At 50.5% G+C, this 21,474-nt stretch overlaps 1 protein-coding gene across 10 annotated transcripts in view; it reads left to right on the forward strand.

Annotated features, from left to right (window-relative positions):
• The window catches only part of TOX2 (TOX high mobility group box family member 2), a gene marked incomplete at its 5' end in the record, with an annotated part of 130,263 nt that overhangs the window by 104,194 nt on the left and 4,595 nt on the right, over positions 1-21,474 (forward strand). For all 10 annotated transcript variants that reach the window (XR_014315326.1, XR_014315327.1, XR_014315328.1 and 7 more), the window contains 3 exons: positions 17,660-17,899; positions 20,162-20,389; positions 20,817-20,897. Coding sequence is in view for 6 of the 10 variants with exons in the window: in XM_082744664.1 (XP_082600790.1) it covers positions 17,660-17,899; positions 20,162-20,389; positions 20,817-20,897 (549 nt within the window). The remainder of the gene's footprint in view (positions 1-17,659; positions 17,900-20,161; positions 20,390-20,816; positions 20,898-21,474) is intronic.

Below are 21,474 nucleotides of genomic sequence, written 5' to 3' on the forward strand. Positions count from 1 at the left end.
CCCCGGGTGCCTCCTGACCCCGACCTCTGGGCTCCTGCCCTGAGCACAGGAAATCAGCTGGGCCATCTGGGCTCCACGGAGATCACATAAGCGTGCTCTTACCCCCTATGATCTGCCCTCCAGGTTCCCCCAGTTTCATCCCTGCCTGGGCCCCAGCCCTAGCAGCCCCCAGACCCTCAGGGTGACTGTCATGCTGACTCTGGACTTCAAGCCTCCAGTCCTGTTCTAATCACAGCAGTTTCCTGGTGGATTTCATTGCTTTTGTCCCGCAGACACTCCCCAGGCTCCCGTTCCTCACAAAGATACAGAAGAGCTCAGCTGTAGTCAAAACCAGGCAGCAAGGCCGCGCTGACTCCCCTGGTCGATGGCAGAAGGGCTCCCTCTTGGGCATGCTGTGACCCCTCTGCCCTCAGGAGTGGGAAGAGCTCAGATTGTGGGGTCAGGCAGACCCTGGGTTAGGGTCAAGGAGCAACTGATGTTACTGCTCTGGGACTCCATGTGCTTATCTGTAAAGTGGGTGCAGCCACATCTCTACCTCACAGGGCTTGTTAAAAGTCTCACTTGAGAATGAGGTCGGCAAGAGGCATCCTGGTGTTGTGGCTCCTAGTTCTACAGTCCACATCCCGGGGGGGGGGGCAGTATTTCTGGGACAGGAGCACCCACCGTCCACGACTGTGCTCTCCCCTTAGCATCTACACAGAAGGTCATCCTTGGACACCTGCCCACCGTCTGGCTTCTCTCCTGATGGTCCCAGTGGGCCTCCCCGGAGGGTCACCAACCCTGGTTGTCTGTCTTTCCTCCTTCCCATTCACTCTGGCCTCTACCTCCCCGCAACCACAGAACTGTTCCACGTGTGGTTGCCAGTGACCTCCGCATGGCCGAATCCCTGGGGCACCGACTTCCTCTCTCAGACCTGACATTTAGGGGCCACTCCCTCCCTCCTGAAACACCCTCCCTCTCGGCTGTGCTGCTCCTGGCTTCCTCTGCGGCTCAGACCACTCCTTCTAACAGCCCCCTCCCCCTGATTCTCTGCCCTGGTGGCTGGGTACCTCTGGGGACAGTTTCCATTGCTCAGTCCCCACCCTAAAGAGCAGACCATGTAGTTGACCATCCCTACCTGGAGACCCCACTTGGAGGCTCTGGCCCAGCTCAGCCGCTGGCAGCTGACCACCCCCCACCTCCGGCTGCCCACATCTCTTGTCCCCTGTGACCAGTCTGTGAATATCATTCATGATCTGCATCCTGGACCACCTGCCATGACCAGTCCCAAATCCTGCCTCTCTCCTCTCCCTCGGTCTCTCTCACAGCCAGCTGGTACTCCCCATTACCCGAACCTGCGGTCGTGATTATGTCACTTCTCACCGGTTAGCTGTTCCCTGCCCCCTGCCACATAGCAGCCAAGCTGGCCTTTCTAAAATCGAAGGCACTGGTCTGCCTCAAATCATTCCTGGTGACCCTCAGGGTGCAGACTGAGCATCTCCTCCTGGCCCCTTCCCGGATCTCTAAGCTAATCCGTCTCGCCCTCCGCCAGCCTCCCCACTAACCTGCTCACCGAGGCCATTCCAGAGCTCCAGTTTGCCCCTAACAAGCTCACCGTGGTCCATGACTTTCCTTCCAGAGCTCGTCACCATTGTGCCTGGCTGATGGTTTGGGTGTGGAATTGACGGACGCCTGGCTCCCCCACAAGACCGTCTGTTCCATGGGGGCTGGGACCGCGCCTGTGTCACTCACCACGAGATCTGTGCTCGTCAGTGCCTGGCACTTAGCAGATATTTAGTAAATACAGATGTTTCTGCTATGATATGAGAGACGCAGTTCTGCAAAACCTGCAAAATCCTAAAAATGACGGGGCTTATGGGAAAAATAGGGCTGCAGGAAACCTCTCAAGGTCTATGCAACTTGGGATCCACAGCATTAACAGAAAACCGTAAAGCTCCTAACGCTCATACCTGCACAATTAAAAAATAAATGTTAAATTCTTACTAAATAAACTCTCATTAGGAACTAGAAAGGCAACTTCACGGAGGGTGGGGAAGAAGGCCTTTTTGCTGCTGGGTTATGGGGAAAGGGACAACACGCGTACAGACCGAAGAGAAGCACGCAGAAAAATCTTCCACGCCAGACCCTGTGACTGGGCAGGATGGGGGGCGAGTGGGGGCGGACGGGCCCAGGGAGAACGCTGACCCCTCCACCGCCTGCTGGGCTCACCAGTGGTGGCCAGAGGCGGTTCCTGGGTGGCACATATTAAAATGCTGGAAGAATCTCGTGGGGCTGAACCGGACCCCCCACCGAGGTACAGCCTAACCCCTGTCCATGGGGCTGGGGTAGTTTGCATCCCAGGAATCCAGGCCACAGGGGACACGCTGCATTTGTTGTGTGGCTGCGTGCGCCCACGGGGCAATCGTGGTGGGTGCGTTAACGCGTCGCACATGGTGACATGGCTGGCTCATTCATCTGTCCCGCTGGACTCAGTGGCCATTCCTGAGTGACAGGGGCTGTGCCTGCCCTCTTTGTGTCTCAGGGCCTTTGTGGCTTGTGGGCCCTCACCGTGAGGGCCCGGGGGCTGTGACAGATCGCTAGCTAGGCCTCCGCTTCTGGCCTGGAGGATCTGAGCACGGGCCAAGGTGGCCCGCGGGAGTGACCCCAGAACTCTTGCTAGACAGACACCCTAGCAGCCCAGCAAGAGGCTTTTCATTGCTCTGGAAAAAGGAATGGGCTCTATGTTAGTGAGGGTTCTTCCGAGAAACGGAACAGCGTATGCAGACATACATATAAGAGGAAACTTGTTATAGGAATGGACTCCTGTCAAGGAGGCTGAGAAGTCCCCTGATGTGCCGTCTATGGGCGGAAGAGCCAGGAGAGCTGGTGGGACGATTTAGCCTGAGTCCGAAGGCTTGAAAGCCCGGAGTTCCAGTGTCTGGGGGCGGGAGAAGATGGATGTTCCAGCTTCAAAGAGAGAGAATTTGTCCTTCCTCTGCCTTTTTGTGCTTTTCTGTTCTGTGTGAGGGTCCTCAGTGGATTGGCTGATGACCACTTGCACTGGGGAGGGGAATCTTCTTTACTCACTGGCCAACTCAAATGCTAACTTCTTCTGGAAGCCTCTTCTAGACACACCCAATGATGTTTTACCCACTGTCTGGGCACCCCTTAGCCCAGCCAAGTGGACACAGAATTAAGTCACTGGTGCTGAGCCTGAGCTAGAAGGAGAGGACGGGGCAGATCATGAGGAGCAGGTATCGCCCGACCTGGAGGCCACGTGGACGCAGGGCTTGACGGAGGAAGAACCCTGAGCAGATCATTCAACAAGCATACACTGAGCCCCTCCTGTGTGTCCGGCACTGTTCTGGCGCTGGCAATCCCTGGGTGAACACAGCGAAGATGGGAGCCTGTGTGGAACCCACACCCTGGCAGCGGGAGCAAGAGGATAGATAGTAAAATAATAAAGAAGTCACAGAGTGTTCACAGGGCATCAGTGCATTGGAAGGAAGAACGCAGCAGCATGAAGGGGGTTGGGAAGGTGTGGGGCGAGGGGCAGAGGGGCAGTCTCGGGAGGATGGTCAAGGCAAGTAGGAAAGGGGAGACCTGGACGGGATGGGCAGGAGGTGAGGGAGTATGTTTGGTAGGGATCCCCCTTGCTGGGGAAGAACGCCCCCTACAGAAGCAATAGCTAACTGGCAGGGTTTCCCACCCTTGGGGCTCCAGTCATTTTGGTCTGGATCATTCTTCGTGGTGGGAGGCTGTCCTGCACATAGTAGGTCGTTTGGCCGCGGCCCTGGCCTGGCTCCCAGCAGACGCCAGTAGTGTCTCCCAGTTGTAACCGAAAATGTCTCCAAATATGGCTGAATGTCCCCTGGGGCGCAAAATCACCCTGAGCTCGAGAAGGACCCTGAGCTTCGAGCACGCATGGGTGTCTTCAAGGGGCAGCCGGAGGCGAGTGTGCCTGAGTGGAGTTAAGGGGCTGGGGGAGGCCAGAGAGGGGCTGGGTACCGCTGGCGCTGCTGTGGGGTCCATCAAGGAGCCTGTGGCTTAGTAAGGACTCGGGCTTTTCTTGGAATGCGGCCAGGAACTTGCGCAGGCTCTGAGTGGAGGCGTGAGGGCCACAGCCCCCAGCCCAACCCGAACAGAAGTCTCACACACCCGGCCGGGCCGTCCCAGACCCCGTGTCGCAGAGACCCTGTTTGGCAAACCTTCCAAGACAAAACCAGCCTGAAGGGGACAAATTGCTTTCCATTCACACCCTTCCCTGCTGGTGGCTTCATATTCATAACAGGAGGATCAGTATAACTAGGAACGGGGCTGTTGCTTTAAAAGGATAAATTAGTCTGACTCTTAACTCAATAATTAAAACTGTGATGGCGCTCGGCCTGCGGGGATAATGTACTATTATTATAGTCGTTTGTTTCAATTAAATGCTTACTGGTTTTACAGTACCAGCTGGGCACCTGTGCGCGCCAGCTACCACTGTGAACAAGACGTCTCAGATTTCAGGAGAAATTTGTCAGCGTGCGAGGAATCTCCCACCAAGCATGAAAGTTTATTAGAAATACTTACTGACAAGGCTTCCGGGTGAGAGGCAGGCTCTGGGGAAGCCTTCCTATTGGCTTTCGTTTCCTTTCTTGCTGGAATGGTTTTGGGGTTTTTTTTTTTGCCTAAAAGGAAATCATTTGCAAATATTTGATTCTTAAAGCCCAAGGAAACCTCAGATTGCTGATTCGGTGGGGGGTGGGGGGTCTGTGGGTGTGGCCTTGACGTCATTGATTCCGGGAGTGAGGTCAACGGAGTATTGCCCCGCCCCCGAGAGATGACCCCGGTCCAGTCCCTGGAGCCTGAGAATTTGATACTGTATATAGCAAAAGGGCTTTTGCCGATGTGATCAAGTTAAAAATCTTGACACGGGGCGATTGTCCTGGATTCTTTGGGTGGACCCCATGTTGTGATCATGAATCCTTATAAGGGAGGGGGGGCAAGAGGGTCCACTCCCCGCCCCACCCCCGCACTGGGCTAGGTGGTGTGACAGTGAAGCGGAGGGAGGAACGGCCACATGACAAAGGACCACACGCCAAGGAATAAGGACAGCATCCATCATAGAAAGAAAGAAAGAAAGAAAGAAAGAAAGAAAGAAAGAAAGAAAGAAAGAAAGAAAGAAAGAAAGAAAGAAAGAAAGAAAAGAAAGAAAAGAAAGAAAAAGAAAGCAAAGAGACTGATTCTCCTCTGGAGCCTCCGGAGGGAACCACCCCGGCCAGCACTCGGGCTGCAGCCTGATGGGCCTGATTCCGGACTTTAGGCCTCTGGAACTTTAATAAGGGAATGAATGTGTGCTCTTTTAAAAAAAAAAAATTATTTTTATGTAATCTCTACACCCACTGTGGGGCTCGAACCCACAGCTCTGAGGTCAAGAGTTGCACACTCCACCCACCCAGCCAGCTGGGCACCCTGAGTTTGCATTCTTTTGAGCCACCAAGTTGAAGCTAATTGGTCAAAGTGGCAATAGGAAACAGTTACTTGGGCTCGCTGTGCTTCTCAGAGTACTGAGACGTGTTGGCGTCCCCAGACGAGTTTCCCCTGGGCAGGCCCTTCTGCCACGGGTCACAGGACTCCCTGGAGGCTGGCGGCACACGGCCCTGGGTTCTGACTCTCCTCTGCTGAAAGCCGGTGCCCATCCTCTTAGCACCCGCAGGCCCTGTGCCTGCACCTCGGGCCCCCGGGGCTGGCCTCCGATGCTGCTTTCTCCTCGGGTCCTGCTCCTCCCGACAGTCCGGCTGTGCCAGGCCGTGGGCAGCTCGCAAAGCTCTTCGTGCCACGTGTGCTAGTCAGGGGTTCTCCGGAGAAAGAGGATGTCCCAGCACTCCGGCTGGTGAAGTTCCCTCTCCCAGAACAAAAAGTTCTTCTCGGGTTTCCAGTGGATTGGGTGAAGCCCAGCCACCTTGCAGGAGCTGGGGCGGGTGGTGGGGGGCGGGGAGGGCAGCCCGTGTCACTCAGTCTGCTGAGTGAGATGTTCATCTCATCCAGAAACATTCCCAGAGACACATCTTGAATAACGCTGGACCAAATGCCTGGGCACCCTGAGGCCCAAAGGGACAGATGAATTAGCCATCACAGTACTCCATGCCTCTGTGCCCTCACATAGGCTGGTCCTGCTCCTGGGACTGCCCTCCGCGCCTCCTTCTCTTCTGCGGACCTCCCCTCCCAGAGTCAGCTTAGAATCTTCCCCTGGGGGTTGCTCGCTGGCTCTCCTGGCATTGGAGAGGCCCCTTCTCTGACCCCACCCAGCTCCCTCTGCTGCACTGGTTAAACCTGTGTGGAGGCCTCTCTGCCTCCCCCATCAGACGGGACTCCGGAAGCGGAGCTCTTTGTCTCCTGCATCTACCCCAAGCGCTCAGAAACAGTGGCCCTCAGGGCACGTTTGTTGAATGAATGAGTGACAGGAACGGGGTTGGGACCCTGGTGGACTAACAAAGTAAAATGACCACAGAGGTGGTTCTGAGGAGGCAGTTCAAGGCGGAGGCCTAGTCGAGCCCCTAAGAAGGAGGCTCCAGACAACCATGGAAGGTCAGTGTCAGGACACAGCCTGATTCCGGGGTCTCTGTGGCCAGTCCAGGCCTTTCTGATTTTATTTTTAAAGATTTTATTTTTATTTATTTGACAGACAGAGATCAGAAGCAGGCATAGAGGCAGGCAGAGAGAGAGAGAGGAGGAAGCAGGCTCCCTGCTGAGCAGAGAGCCTAATGCAGGACTCGATCCGAGGACCCTGAGATCATGACCTGAGCCAAAGGCAGAAGCTTTAACCCACTGAGCCACCCAGGCGCCCTGCCTTGCTGATTTTAAAGAGAGGTTGCAGGGCAGTCAGACCAAGGCCCCAGGTGGTGGCCAAGGCAGGGTTTAGCTGAGGAGCAGCCCCCAGTACTTGTTTCCTGGGGCAGGGGCTGGACAGGAGGGTGGGCTGAAGGGGTAGCCCCTGAGGGCACAGGCGTGGCAGCCAGACAGCCCAGATTTGAATCCCGTCTCTACCACCTACACTAAATGACCTGGCATATGTTACTTCTCTTTCTGAGCCTCAGCTTTCCCATCTATAAGATGCTAATGATAAACACCCTCCTCCCTTGACTGGATGAGAATTAAATATGCTGGGAAGGTCCGTGCCTGGCAGATGTTAACTGCCGGCTGAACGATAGTGTCTCTTCCACTGTTTCTGTTTACTTAACATTCATCTAAAACAGAGATTGGCAATCTATGGGGATAGACCAATTCTGGCCCTCTGCTTGTTTGTGTAAATAAAGTTCTATTGACACACAGTGATGCCCGTTCATGTACATGTCCAGGGCTGCTTTTGTGCTACGGTGGCAGAACTGAATAGTTGCAGCTGAGGCCATCTGGCCTGCAAAGTCCGGCATATTTCATATCTGGTCCTTTACAGAAGAAGTTTGCCAACTCTGGATCTAACAAATATTAACAAACATGTGTGAAGTGCTACTACCCCTGTGCCAGACCTTGAGCTGTTATTTTTATTTTCTTTGGAGACTGGCTTCTCTCATTCCAGAAACTTCCATTTTTCTGACCACTTCTCAGCCCTGTTGCTCTGATTCAAGCTTCAAGCTGATACTTTGAACATGTTCATAGGGAATGAAGGGAAGGAACACCTACCATGTGCCAGGCTCTATACAAAGTTATCTTTTCATTGGGTCCTCACACCTGCCCTGCAAGGGCACATTTATTACCCTGCAGCCATAGTAGAGCCCTTTAAGATCTGTGTGGGTGCTGTGAAAAGATCTCAGTCTCAGAAGACACCCCAAATTCTGACTTTCCCCACTTCCTACCTATGTGACCTTGGGAGAGTCACTTAACCTCTCTGAATTTCAGCGCCTTTATTTATTTTTTTAAAAGATTTTATTTATTTATTTGGCAGAGAGAGAGAGAGCACAAGTAGGCAGAGAGGCAGGCAGAGAGAGAGGGGGAAGCAGGCTCCCTGCTGAGCAGAGAGCCTGATGCGGGGCTCGATCCCAAGACCCTGAGATCATGACCCGAGCCGAAGGCAGAGGATTTAATACAGTGAGCTACCCAGGCGCCCCTCAGTGTCTTTATTTTAAAAACAGGGGTGATAAAAGTGTTTTTGTGTCCATGCCACCCCTGGCGTAGTACCTGGTACACAGTGAGTACTCACTCAGTAAAATAATGAGTATTGTTATCATTATCATGATAACAATCATTGTCTGTAGAACATTATCATTGATAATGATAATGTAGACATTATCATTGTCTGTAGAACAGGGAGATTAGGATCTGTTGGAAAGAGCCACTCTAGGGCCATGGGAGGGGTTGTCAAATGCTGGTCAGTGGCTTGTTAGTTTTGGGGTCTGGCTAGAAATTAGAAAGTTTCTGGCCCCTCTAGAGCAGAGGCAGAGGCTTCAGTGGGAGAACAGAATTGAGCTGAGCCGCTGTTGCCTCCAGAAAAAAAGTCCCAATTCCCCAGGCAGAGTGTGAGGCTGTGTTTAATGACACCACGTCCCTGCCTGGGAGGAAACGGGCAGGGTGTGAGTTCTGTGAATCGGCAGAGGGCGGGAAGGAGGAGGTGTGATTTCTTATCCTCTCCCCACCCTGGGTAGGGGCACCTCAGCACCCGAGGTTCTTCTCTCCACAGAGGGGAATTTGCGAAATGGGGAATTTGTGAAAAACACCTCTGTGCTCCTGCCCCTCCGAGAATCTATTAAGCCAGGCGAATCTCATTACGTTCACAAGGACACCTCCTTGCTGTTTCCTCTGATCATCCTTCCTGGAGAGGCTGCAGATGTGGCTCCTGATGTGTCCATATGTTTCCACGAGAGAAGCAGGAGGCTTGGTGCCTTTGGTCGCAGATATCTCCAAAGTGCCAGCTACGAGCTGGGCCACCTGCCCGGGGCTGGGGACACACGTTCTGTGTCTCTGTCCAGAAGCAGATGCTTAATGCCCACCTGAGCCCTGGAAAGACTGGGGAAAGGTGTGTGGCCAGAGGAGGGGGACTGGAGAGGGAGGTCAGGGAAGGCTTCTCTGAGGAGGTGACGTTTCAGGTCAGCCTCCAAGGATGATGCCATAGAGGGAAGGCCCTGTGAGCCACAGGGGGAGTGCCTCCCTTTAGAGGGAAACCCACATGTCCCTGGGGACGTCGTGGAAGGATCTGGAGAGGTTGGGAAGACAGGTGGGGCGATTCTTTGCTTCACAAGCCTAGGGCAAGGCTAGCAGGCCCTGCAGGAGCTTCTAAAAGATTCTGAGCAGGGAGGAAACTTTTATACTCAAGAAGCATCACTCCGGCGACCAGCATAGAGCCTGAGAGGGGGCTGGTGTCTTAATTTGGGATTCCCTAAAACCAGACTAGCAAAGGTTTGGGTGCCGGTGTTTAGTGGGGGGCTGACCCCAGAAGGGCCTGCAGAAGAGGAAGGGGACGGATACTGGAAGCGAGGAAAGCCAGGAGAGAGCGGGCTGGGGAGTCGTGGCCCTGCGGCCGCTGGAACGCAGCCCCACGGCGGACACTCCGGGGAGAGCCTGGAACACAGCTCAGAGAGGGAACCCAGGCCCTTCCACACGCTCCTGTCTCGGTCAGGGGCCACACTTCTGGGCACTCAACTTCTCTTCTGCCCTCGGCAGAGGATGCTCTCAGGAGACAAGAGACAAATAAAGCACAAGATAGTTACAGCTGGAAATAACTGTTATGAAGGAAACAGGCAATATGATGACGCAGAGTAACGATTGTGTTTAGATGTTAGACAAAGTGGTCAGGGAAGGCTTCCCTGAGGAGGTGACATTCACGTTAAGATCTGAAAGATGAGGAACCACATGCAGAGACCAAGGGGAGGAACGCTCAGGCTCAGAAAGCAGAGGCTGGGAAAGGCCTCCTGCACTTGGCGGTCTGAGAGAAGGAGGCAGAGGCGAGTGAGAGAGGCAGTCGGCGGTGGGGGGGGGGGCGGGGGCGGAGGGGGTACAGTTTGCAACAAGGACTGGAGCATCAGGGGTCAGGGCTCCGTAATGCACAGCCTCAAAGAGTGTGGAAAGAGGAGTGGATTGTGTTCCAAGAGGATCGGGATGCCGAGGAAGGATTTTAAGGAGGGGAGTAGCGTGGTCTCGTTCATGTATTTTAGAGTCCCTCCTGGGAGTGTTGGGGAAACAGGCTGGCAGGAGGTGGAGAGAACAGACGTGAAATGAGAAATGGGAAAATAAGAGTGGACCGCTTGGGAGGGAGAGGTGGGGGAGGGACTTAGGTTCCCTGCAGAGGCAGAGGCTGCAGAGATGTGTCTGGGGCAGCGGGGAGGGGGTGTGAGGAACACGGAGAGATCAAGGTTGGTTGGTGAAAGGCTGACACGGCCACTGAGTGTGTTGGTGAAACAGACCAGAGGAGAACGGAGTTCGATTTCCAGCATGTTGACATGCTTGTGGGACGTCCAGTGTAGAGGCAGCTGGCCAGGGAGTGGGGCTTCGGGGCCCAGGCTGGCGCTCAGGGGAGTGTTCGGGTGTGTTAAGTAGCTCGGTGGTGGGCGTGCTGGCCGCCTTCCCGGACTTCCCAGACCCCGGGCGCATTCAGCCTCAGCACGGAGCTCGGAAGAGCCCCTGATTGTTGGGATTGATTACGATTTGCTTCGGATCTGTTTTTGAAAAATTAAAGTATTACAGGTACAAATTAAGTGGGCTTTATATCTGTCTTTCTTTTCCTGAGGGTTTTTTTTAATGCTTTTACTACATTTTTATACATCCTTCAACACTCTATAGTCGTGTTTCATGTTTTAAACATGTACCTTAAACGTGTTATGGTGCGTGCACCTAAAACTCGTTTCCTCATTCCTGTTGCTGAGTCTACCCACACTGCAGGTGGAGCTGTAGGTCATTCCCTTTAACCGCACAGAGTTCCATTATGTGACTAGATCCCAGATTTCACCATTTCACTAAGGGGTGAACATTTTTTTTCTGGAATTTGGAAAACACCGTAATGAACATCTTTGTTATCATGTGTCTCTTTTGAAAGGTAACATCGTGACTCTGGTGTGAATATAAAATGAAGACATATCCAATTATTTAACTTATTCATTAATGAGAAAACCAATTATATATTACAATTGGCTCAAAGGAGAATCTGAGGACACGCAGAGATATCAGCTACCAAGAGTGCTGACATCAATTTTCTAATAAACCCAAAACTGGTTGATATCTATAGAGCCAGAGAGTATGTTTAGAATCTTCTTTTCTACAAGATGGGATCAATTGTACCTCTACCCCACACAACATTTCTTTTGCATTTTTATGGATGAGAATTCACTGCGTTCCACCCACTAGGATGGCTACTATAAAAAAAAAAATTAGTAAGCATTGGCCAGGATATGGAGACACTGGAACCCTCATGCAGTATGGGTGGGAATGTAAAATGGTGCAGGCCCTATAGAAAACAATATGGCAGCTCCTCAAAAATTAAAAATGGAATTACTGTATCATCGAGCAATTCTATTTCTGAGTGCATACTCCAGAGAATGAAGAGGTACTTAAACACCCATGTTTGTAGCAACATTATTCCCAACAGCCGAAATTTGGAAGCAACCCAAGTGTCCATCAACAGATGAATGGACAAACAGAATGCAGTGTACGCAGACAATGGAATTTTATTCAGCCTTTGAAGGAAGGAGAGTCTGATGTAGGCTCCAGCATGGGTGAACATTGAGGACAGGATGCTTAGTGAACTAAGCCAGTCACAGAAGAACAAATGCTGTATAATTCCACTTACCAGAGGTACCCTGACTACCAGAGGTAGTCAGACTCAGAGCCTAGTGGTCAGATTTCACAGTAGTCAAGTGGTGGTTGCCCTGCACCACAGAGAGGGAAGAAGAGGAGGTTACAGTTTCATAGGTTGAGCTTCAGTTTTGTGAGATAGAAGGAGCTCTGGAAATGGATGGTGGTGATGGTTGCCCAACAGTGTGATGTCAGCAGTACACTTAACAACCGTTAGCATGGGGGCGCCTCTGTGTGTGCTCAGTTGGTTAAGCAACCGACTCTTGATTTTGGCTCAGGTCATGATCTCATGGGCTGTGGGATCAGCCCTGCTTCTCTTCCTGCTCCCCGCTCAGTGGGGGCTCAGAACTCTTCCCCTCTGCTGTTCTCCCCACCTGTGAGCGCACACACACACACTCTCTCTCAAATCTTGAAAAAAGTGGGTAAGATGGTAAATTTTATGTTATATGTATTTTACCACAATGAAAAAAAAATTTTTTTAAGATTTTATTTATTTATTTGATAGACAAAGATCACAAGTAGGCAGAGAGGCAGGCAGAGAGAGAGGAGGAAGCAGGCTCCCCGCTGAGCAGAGAGCCCGATGCGGAGCTCGATCCCAGGACCCTGGGATCATGACCTGAGCCGAAGGCAGAGGCTTTAAACCCACTGAGCTACCCAGGCACCCCGAAAAAAATTTTTTTAAAGCAGACTCCACACGCAGTGTGGAGTCCAACATGGGCCCTGAACTCATGACCTTGAGATCGAGACCTGAGCTAAAATCAGGAGTCGGTCACTTAACTGACTGAGCCACCCTTGTGCCCCCACAATGAAAAAAGTTTAGTGCTAAAAAATAAGATGCACTAATTTCAATTTTCTACAGCTTACAAAGTTGTGCAATAGCTTGGTCAAAGACAAAGGCACACCTTCCCATAGAAACAGATAACCCCAGACGTTCATGAGCCAATGCTCAGCATTCTATCGAAAGGACAATCGCTTTATCATTCTAATGTCTTTAAAATTTATCCTGCGGCATATATGTCTTCTTATGCATCTGGGAAAGTCCTTTGTAATAAATATCTTGGAGTAGAGTTGTTAGGTGACACGATGGCACATCTTCAGCGTACATGCGTGTATTATTTGATTGCTTCCTAAAGCGTTTACCTTACTTGCTAGCTTACACTCCAACAGCAGCATAAATAGAAACCCAAATGGCCAGTAAACTTATGCAAAGATGTTGAGCCTCTCTAGTAATCAGGACAGTGCAAATTAGAACAACTTTGAGAGCATTTCACACTTTGCAGATTTGCAAAAATTCAAGTCTGCCATTATCCCATGTTGGCAATATATTAAATTACGGAGTCAGGAAGATCTAGTTGAAGAATTCTAAGCACGCTGCTGGGAAGGAGATAAAAAAAAAACAAACACCCACAGGTCCTAAACGTAGAACCCCAAGGCCATTTTGCCCTTGAGGAAATAATGTCAGACTCTTATTTAAGATTCAGGGAAGGAAGAGAGTGTACACATTGAAACGGAAAGAGGGATGTTTAGAGAAGAGATTTTAAAACCTTCTACTCTTTATTTTCTTGAGAGTTAAAATTTTTTTCCAGCTTTATTGAGATATCACTAACATTTAACCTATGTGATTTGAAGGTCTACCGGATGATTTGGTACATGCATATATTTTGTGCAATTATTACTACAACGAGGATAGTTAATACCTCCATCCGCTCACATAATTAACTTTGTGTGTGCCTGTGTGTGTGTTCCATGATAATCTTTAAGATCTACATTCTTAATAGCTTTCAAGTGTATAATAGGCATTATTCATCAGAGTCCCCATGGTGTGCATTAGATCCCCACATCTTATTCGCCCTGAGCTCGAAGTTTGTGCCCTTGGACCACCTTCCCACATTTGCCCAGCCCCTGGTGCCGGAAACCACCGTGCTCTCTCTCTTTCTTGGAGTTCGGCTTTTTTAGACCCCCGCATGAGTGAGAACCCACAGTCTCTGTCTCTCTCTGTCTGACTCGTGTCATTCGGTATAACGCCTTCGAGGTCCATCCATACCGTTGCAAAAGGCAGAATTTCCTTCTTTTTTATGGTCAAATAACAGGGCACGTAGCCCCACATTTTCTCTACCCGCTCACTTGTTCAAAGACACGAGGTTATTCCCATGTCTCGGCTGTGAAAAATACTGCAGTGAACATGGGCACACAGATATCTCTTCAGGGTAGTGAATTCATTTCTTTTGGGTCAATACCCAGAAGTGGTCTGGCTAGATCACATGGTAGTTCTTTTTTCAGTGTTTTGAGGAAACTCCAGACTGTTTTCCACAGGAGCTGTTCCAATTTACTTTCCCACCAACAGCACACATGGGTCCCCCTTTTCCACAGCCTTGTCAGCACTTTGATCTCTCTCTTTTTTTTTCCCCCCAGTGTGGACGAACTCACAACCCTGTATCTTTTCTCTTTTTGATAATAGCCATCCCAGCAGATGAGAGATGGTATCTCATTGTGGCTTTGATCTGCATCCGCCTGAGGTTGAGTGATGCCCCCACACCTTTTTACAAACCTGTTGGCCACTTGGACATCTTCAAAATACTATTCAAGTTCTTTGTCCACTTTTTAATCGAATTCCTTGTAAAATCTTTTACTCTTTGCAGCAGAGCACTTAAAGTCTGTTTCTTTATGATTACTATAACAACACAATATGTATTTCACAAAAAGTAAGAGCTCAGAACCAAAAGCTACCTATATGCTATTTATAAGATGCACACTTAAAGTGGTGTACAGCAATAAAACGGAAAAATAAAGAGAGACAGATCCCAGGTAAAGTCAGATCTAAGATAAAAACATTAATTGAGGTGAAGATGTTTTTTTATTGTTAAGAAGGAAATGAAAATACAGCATTCTGGAATTTTTATAACAAGGAGTAACGTCACATCAATATATATGAGGAAACCTGATTAAATTCTGAGGGGAACACAGGAGCAATAGGAGCTGCTTTAACTCATTTTTCTTGGCATACCACCGCTGAAGTAGTCGAAACAGTTTATGCAATAGACACATCGAGAAATGTGTATATTACAGCATCAACATGATTTCCGATGCACAGGAACATTTTACCAAAAACAATCGTACCCTAAGCCGTCATGAAAACCCCAGTACCAAAAAGATAAAATTCTAGGAATCATGTTTTCGGACCATCATAACAAAAGGATACGTTAAATAAGGACTCTTCTCCAAATAACTTTAGGTAAAAAAAACCAAATAAAATCTTCAGTTGTAGAATATTTTTAAAAATATTTATATGACACAGTTAAAATGCTCCTCATGGGGCAAAAATCATAGTTACAGAGCAGGGGTTCTCAACTTCAGCACAATTGACATCTTTGGACACATAATACTTTGTTGGATATGTGGGGTGTGTGTGAGTGTGTGTGTGTGTGTGTGTGTGTGTGTGTGTGTAGGGGGCATTCTACACACTGTAGGACATTTGGGAACACCTCTGACCTCTCTCCATGAGATGCTCCTAGCACCACCTCCACACACACACATCAGCTGTGAAAACCAGAAATGTCTCTAGGCATAGCCAGGTTTCTCGGCAAATGGTCCCTGTTTGAGCCTCTGCCCTAGATGCTAATATTATTCAAAAAGAAAATGTGAAAGTATAAATAAATTATTTAATTTGAAAGCAACATAAAAAGCCACTTATGGTACCTTCATAGAAAAGCAAAATTTAATTCTCAGAAAACTTGTCAAGCTGATTTTTTAAAATATAAGAACTGATTCATTGGGGAGTTAAAACATGTAAACCTTTGAGAAGGAAATTTTTAAAAAGCAACATGCATTCACAATAATGCAACTGGGAATTTAACTACAAAAAGCATAGAAGCAGGTTAAAAATATAGCAATATTATCCTAGGTATATGCTATTAGTGCTGAAATCTAGATGAAGCGGGCAGTTTAAAAAGTATATATTTATGTAGTTAACCTATGTACGTAACTCAAGAACATATGGGAGCCAAAATAGCCATGGAAAATATTATGAAAAGCAGCCTTTCAAAAACCACACAACAGAAATGCCAGCATTTGCCAAAGATAATTACCCACCCCCCTCAAAAAAAAGTTTAAGTGGAGAGAAACCTGGAAAAGAAAGTTCCTCAGAACTGAGGACACACCAGACAAATTCAAACAAATACATACCCAGGCAAGGATGACGATGTTCGGATCAGACTCCGCTGAGCTGAAGGCAAAAGGGAGGCGCTCTAGATAATACTAAAATTCAATCCCTAATGAAGATGTAATAGGCAGTCTTCCTTTTGCAATAAAACCATCACATTCCCCAAACAAAACACTTTAAGTGTTGAAGGAAGATTGTGATGGAAGCAGAAAAGTTGGAGGCAACTTAGAGGGGCTAAAAAAGTCAGGAAGGAATCAAAACCATAGCACGTGGCCTCTAAGAAACCAGATTAATCTGCACCAGGCTCGCCCTGTTCCTGAGGGCTAAGGTACAAAGTATAAAGATGTTTCTTTCGGTCCTAAGGAAACCTTACCAAAGTCTCAGGAGTGCACGTAGTACGTAGTACGGAGGATGTCCTTTGATCACCTGTGTCCCTAGAAATTAGTAGCAAAGGGAAAAGAAACAAACAAACAAAAAATGAACCTCTTAGAAATTTCAAAACTTTCTTTTTCCAAAACGTTTTTTTAAACAAGTCTTGGATGAAAGAAAATAAAAAATTGAAATAGATACACAGAAAAAGAACACTAATGAAAATCTTAACGTGGTGAAGTCTATGAGAAATGTCAAAGTCATGCCCAGAGGCAACTTCATGGCATGCAACACATTTCTAAACATTGAGAATGGAAATAATGAATTAGAAACGTGACCAAAATCGGGGGCGGCGGGGGACGGGGGAGGGGCGGGCAGGGCGGAAAGAACAGTTACATATCTTTTAGAATCAAAGGACGTAATTAATAAAGATACAGATGATTAGATATTAAAGAATCAGAGAAGCGATAAACAAATATGAAATCTGATTCTTTTGAGGAGGAGAAAACCTCCCACATAATAAAAATGGGAAAATCCATGAGCTTGCCTAATGAAGAAAACATGAGAGGAAAACACAGCTACTTGGCATCAGAAGTAACAAAGGGAAAATAAACACAGATGCAAAAGCAATAAAAATAATTATAAGCGGATGCAGACTGGTATGCCGCACTCCACAATGTGCGCGTGTGTGTATTTAAGATATTTAAGTGACAAGGACACACTGTCCCACATATGCGTTTAGTGTGAGCAGTGCCTGTATGTGAAAGTCAGGATCTTTCTTTTTTTTTTTTTAAGATCTTGTTTATTTATTTGACAGACAGAGATCACAAGTAGGCTGAGAGGCAGGCAGAGAGAGAGAGAGGAAGAAGCAGGCTCCCTGCTGAGCAGAGAGCCCGATGCGGGACTCCATCCCAGGACCCTGAGATCATGACCTGAGCCGAAGGCAGAGGCTTTAACCCACTGAGCCACCCAGGCGCCCCAGGATCTTTCTTGTAGTCCAAAAATTACCAGTTAGAAATGTCATAGGGAAGATTTAATAAGAAAATTACTGGCTGAGAGGAAGAGAAATATATAGCTTTATTAAGGGATTTATTTATTCTATGTATTTAACAAACTCTTACCCAATATATGGCTTACTAGGTGCCAGGCACATTTCATCCTAACCAACACTTGAAGGTAAGCTTAATTATTATCCGCATTTTTCCAACAAAGTAGTGGGGACACAGAGAGGTTAAGTAACTTAGCCAGAGTCACCCAGCTTATAAGACGCCAAACCAGGGGAGCGCAGCCCACAGTGCCACAGCCCACAGCCTGCCCCTCCTCGGAGTCCCGCTGTGTGATGGGGGCAGGCAGGTCCCCTCTAGCTCACCATGCCCTGTTCTCCTCTCTCAGATCCAGGAGATGGTCCACTCGGAGGTCGCTGCCTACGACTCCGGCCGGCCGGGGCCCCTGCTGGGCCGCCCGGCGATGCTGGCCAGCCACATGAGCGCCCTCAGCCAGTCCCAGCTCATCTCTCAGATGGGCATCCGGAGCGGCATCGCCCACAGCTCCCCGTCCCCCCCAGGGAGCAAGTCAGCCACGCCCTCCCCCTCCAGTTCAACTCAGGAGGAGGAATCAGAAGCGCATTTCAAGGTAGGTCGGGAGGCCACGCGGGGCCCTGAGATGCCCTCCCGTCAGGAGGCGGGTGGGCCCTATGTGGAAACGGGCATCACCGGCCTGGAGACCAGACCGCAAGAGCACAACCGTAGCATTTGCTGGAGGGCACAGAGGAGGGAAATCAGCAGGTAGCACAGGGTCTGCCAGCTGGAGCCCCTGGTCAGTAGAGACGGCCGAGCTTGGACTTGGGGCTCTCTGGCTGCAGCCGCTAGATTTGCCGAGTGTCCTTGCCAACCTGTGCCCCTCCGCTCCCAGGGCCTTATGTATAAAGCAGAGACAATGCTCACCAGTGGCCGAGGGGGCGGATGAGAGAATCCTGTGACAACGTGGTGAGGGCTTATACCTCAATGGCCAGTGGGTCATCTCGGTGACATTGATGGCATCAGCAATATCCTCAGGGTCACGTCTTATGGCCACTTTGGCCTTGCAGAAGAAGGTTTTCTGACAAAGGTGTGTGGCCCAGCAGAGGACAGCTCTGGGCAGCACCGGAACTGACACGCTCCCCCTGGGGACAAGCTCCCCCGACCCCCAGCACCCCTGGAATCATGGGTGGTCCCGCCTTTAAAGAACATGTCGGGGGTGAGAGGTCACTAGCTGTGCAGGTCACTTCCTGTGCACTGACAGCTCCCCCTGGCTGTGGGAAGGCATCTGGTTTCTCTGGGGCGCAAGACAGAGGCCAGAGAGCCCAGGGACGGCTGCGTTCACTGCGACTCTCCCCATGAGCCCGTGGCAGAACCCAAACGTGATCCCCCGAACCCCACCTCCATTTCTTCTTCCTGAGGGCTCTCATTCCCCGTGGGGGCCCTGCAGAGGCCTGGGGCAGTGACAGTGGCGCCTGTGCCACCTGACCGGGACCCTGACCTCCGGGGCTGGGTGGGCACCTCTGGATCTGGTCCAGCTGCATCCGCATTGTAACTTGCAGGAGTGGCTTTATTTTATCTTATATTTAGCACACCCCATTGGGGCCGAATACTGTTCTAAGCACATAACCAGTATTAACCCACGGGGTCCTCATGACGGCCCTGTGTGGCCAAGGCCATTGTCCTCTCCAATAGGCAGATGGGAAAACCCAGGCCCCAGAGAGCTTACGTCAGTCTGGCTGCAGAGAGAGGCAGGAACAGATGCTGCAGTGCTACCGACTTCCCCTCGTCATCCCCCCACGATTTCCTCATCGGTTCCTGGTGTCATCTGCTTGGTGTAGAGAGTGACATTCTTCACTGTAGGATCCTGGTCCCCGTGTGAGCTGAGGGTCCTACTGGTGACCCACTGAGGTCTGTGGCCAGCATCCCGATGCGGCTCCCATCCCGCAAGCTTTGAGTTGCACACTCACAGGATTGTGGTCCTGCTTCTGCGGCCAGGTGTCCGGAGCGAGGCCACGCACACCTTGTCACATAACCTGTCTCCTGTCCCGCAACTTCACAGGGCCCCGGCCCTAAGTCCCCTGCCCCGAGACACACACCTGAAATTTCGTGGATGGCTAAGGATCATCTTTGGGGCTTTTTTGTGATCACAAGGGAGGACAGTTCAGAAAAATTGATATCCTCAAAACCTGGACTGAGCCCAGGGCCACGCACACTTTCGGTGGCATACCGCATCCGCAGGCTCACGCGGGAGCCCGCAGATTCTCTAGGAGAGCGTAGTTGTTGGGATTCCTTACTCCTGATCCTTTAGGGGATTTTACACTCTATAAACGTAGATGTTACCTTGGGAAAGAAGAGGCAGAGAGGTAAACAATTTTTGTCTGATTATAAGGTGAATTAATGTCTCCCTATAGAGACACAAATGACTTCTGCCTGGGAGAAAAGAGTAAAAGCCCCAAAGGTGATGGTTTCATTGCTCTGTAGGGCACTTTTTCTCTTCGAATCAACTTTGCCACCTTGCTGATTTTCATTCATGAGTTAAACAGTAACCCCGGGGTTCCTAGCTCCTGTCCAGGACATGTGTGTGCGTGAGTGTGTGCATGTGCGTGTTTGCATGTATGTGTGCGCACGCGCGCGTGTGTGTGTGTGTGTGTGTGCGCACGCTTTGCTTCTCACACAGAGAGCGGTGAGCATGACAGTGTGGTCCGTGCAGCCTGAGCTGGAGCCCGGGGGTTGGGCGCCTGTGGCCGCTCAGAGCTGGACAGGCAGGCGGTAGGGCCGCTGGGGAAGGTCCCCTCTGCCTCAGGCTGAGTGGGTGGGGACCTGTAGGGGGAAGCCCATGGCGTCTCTGCTTTTCTGACTCCTTTCCCCTGTGCAGATGTCAGGAGAGAAGAGACCTTCCACCGACCCAGGAAAAAAGACCAAGAACCCAAAGAAGAAGAAAAAGAAGGACCCCAACGAGCCACAGAAGCCCGTGTCGGCCTATGCGCTCTTCTTCAGAGACACACAAGCTGCCATCAAGGGACAGAACCCCAGTGCCACCTTCGGGGATGTGTCTAAAATCGTGGCCTCCATGTGGGACAGCTTGGGAGAGGAGCAGAAGCAGGTGAGTTTGTCCCTTCCAGGGCCCTCCCCCGGGGCTTTGAGGCCCTGGAGCCAGTGACAGACTTGGAATGCCTGAAATCAGGAAAAGCCTCCTGATTTCAGGTCTCTCCTGACTCAGTTTGCCCATCTGTAAGCTGGGAGGCTAGAGCCCTTCCAGTCCTGCTGTTTGCCAGCTGCGTTCACTAGTGGCCTAACCATTCTGATTTCTCCTTCCTCTTCCGTTAAGTGAGAATAAGCATCTCTGTCCGTCTTGTCCCTCCAACGTGCCAGCCTGGAGTCCAGGCCAGGGCTTCCGCCCCACTGACCATGTGCCCGGCCCCTCTCAAAGGCATCCAGGGAGAACAGGGAACAGAACAAGCTCAGAGGCAAATGCCTCCGGCTGATCACCTGACCTCTCCCCGATGTTGCCCATGTTTTGGATCTTTCAGGCTTACAAGAGAAAGACCGAAGCGGCAAAGAAGGAGTATCTAAAGGCTCTGGCAGCCTACAGGGCGAGCCTTGTCTCCAAGGTAACACCCTGGCCCGCTGGCCCAGCCCTGATCAAGGTGGGGCACCGAGGCCCTTGGGAAGGGTCAATGCCATAGTTCCTGGGAAGGACAGAGAAGCCCGGTGGGGTCACTTCTCCCTGCACCTGCCGTGCACCACGCTCATGCCGGGCGCTTTATGTGCGTGTCGTTTCATTTAATTCTTCCAAAAAGAACCCAGCATTCAGTGCGTTTAGGCAGCTTTCCTGAAATGACGAGCGTCGGGGCGTTCGTCTGGAAGCTGTCACGCAGCGCAAGGCATGTCTGTCAGGCCACAAAGGGCCAAACAGCGAGGGCAATTCAAGCCAAGGGAACAGCACAGGCAAGGCGTAGAGGCTGGAGAGGAGCGTAGAGGGAGGCCTGGCTGGAGGCCAGCATCACAGGCCAGGCTGAGGAAGCTGGGCTTCCTATGGGCAGGGGAGCCCCAGGAATTAACGCGGGGGGCAGTTGATGGTCAGAACCAAGTGCACCGAGGACCCGGGATTACCTCTGGTTTGCCGGTCGCTCCCCCACCAAGGGGCCAGAGAGCCAGCCAGGGATCACGTCGGCAGGTTGCAGACCC

The sequence above is a fragment of the Mustela nivalis genome, assembly GCF_964662115.1.
Source record: "Mustela nivalis genome assembly, chromosome: 8".
Taxonomy (NCBI): Eukaryota; Metazoa; Chordata; class Mammalia; order Carnivora; family Mustelidae; genus Mustela; species Mustela nivalis.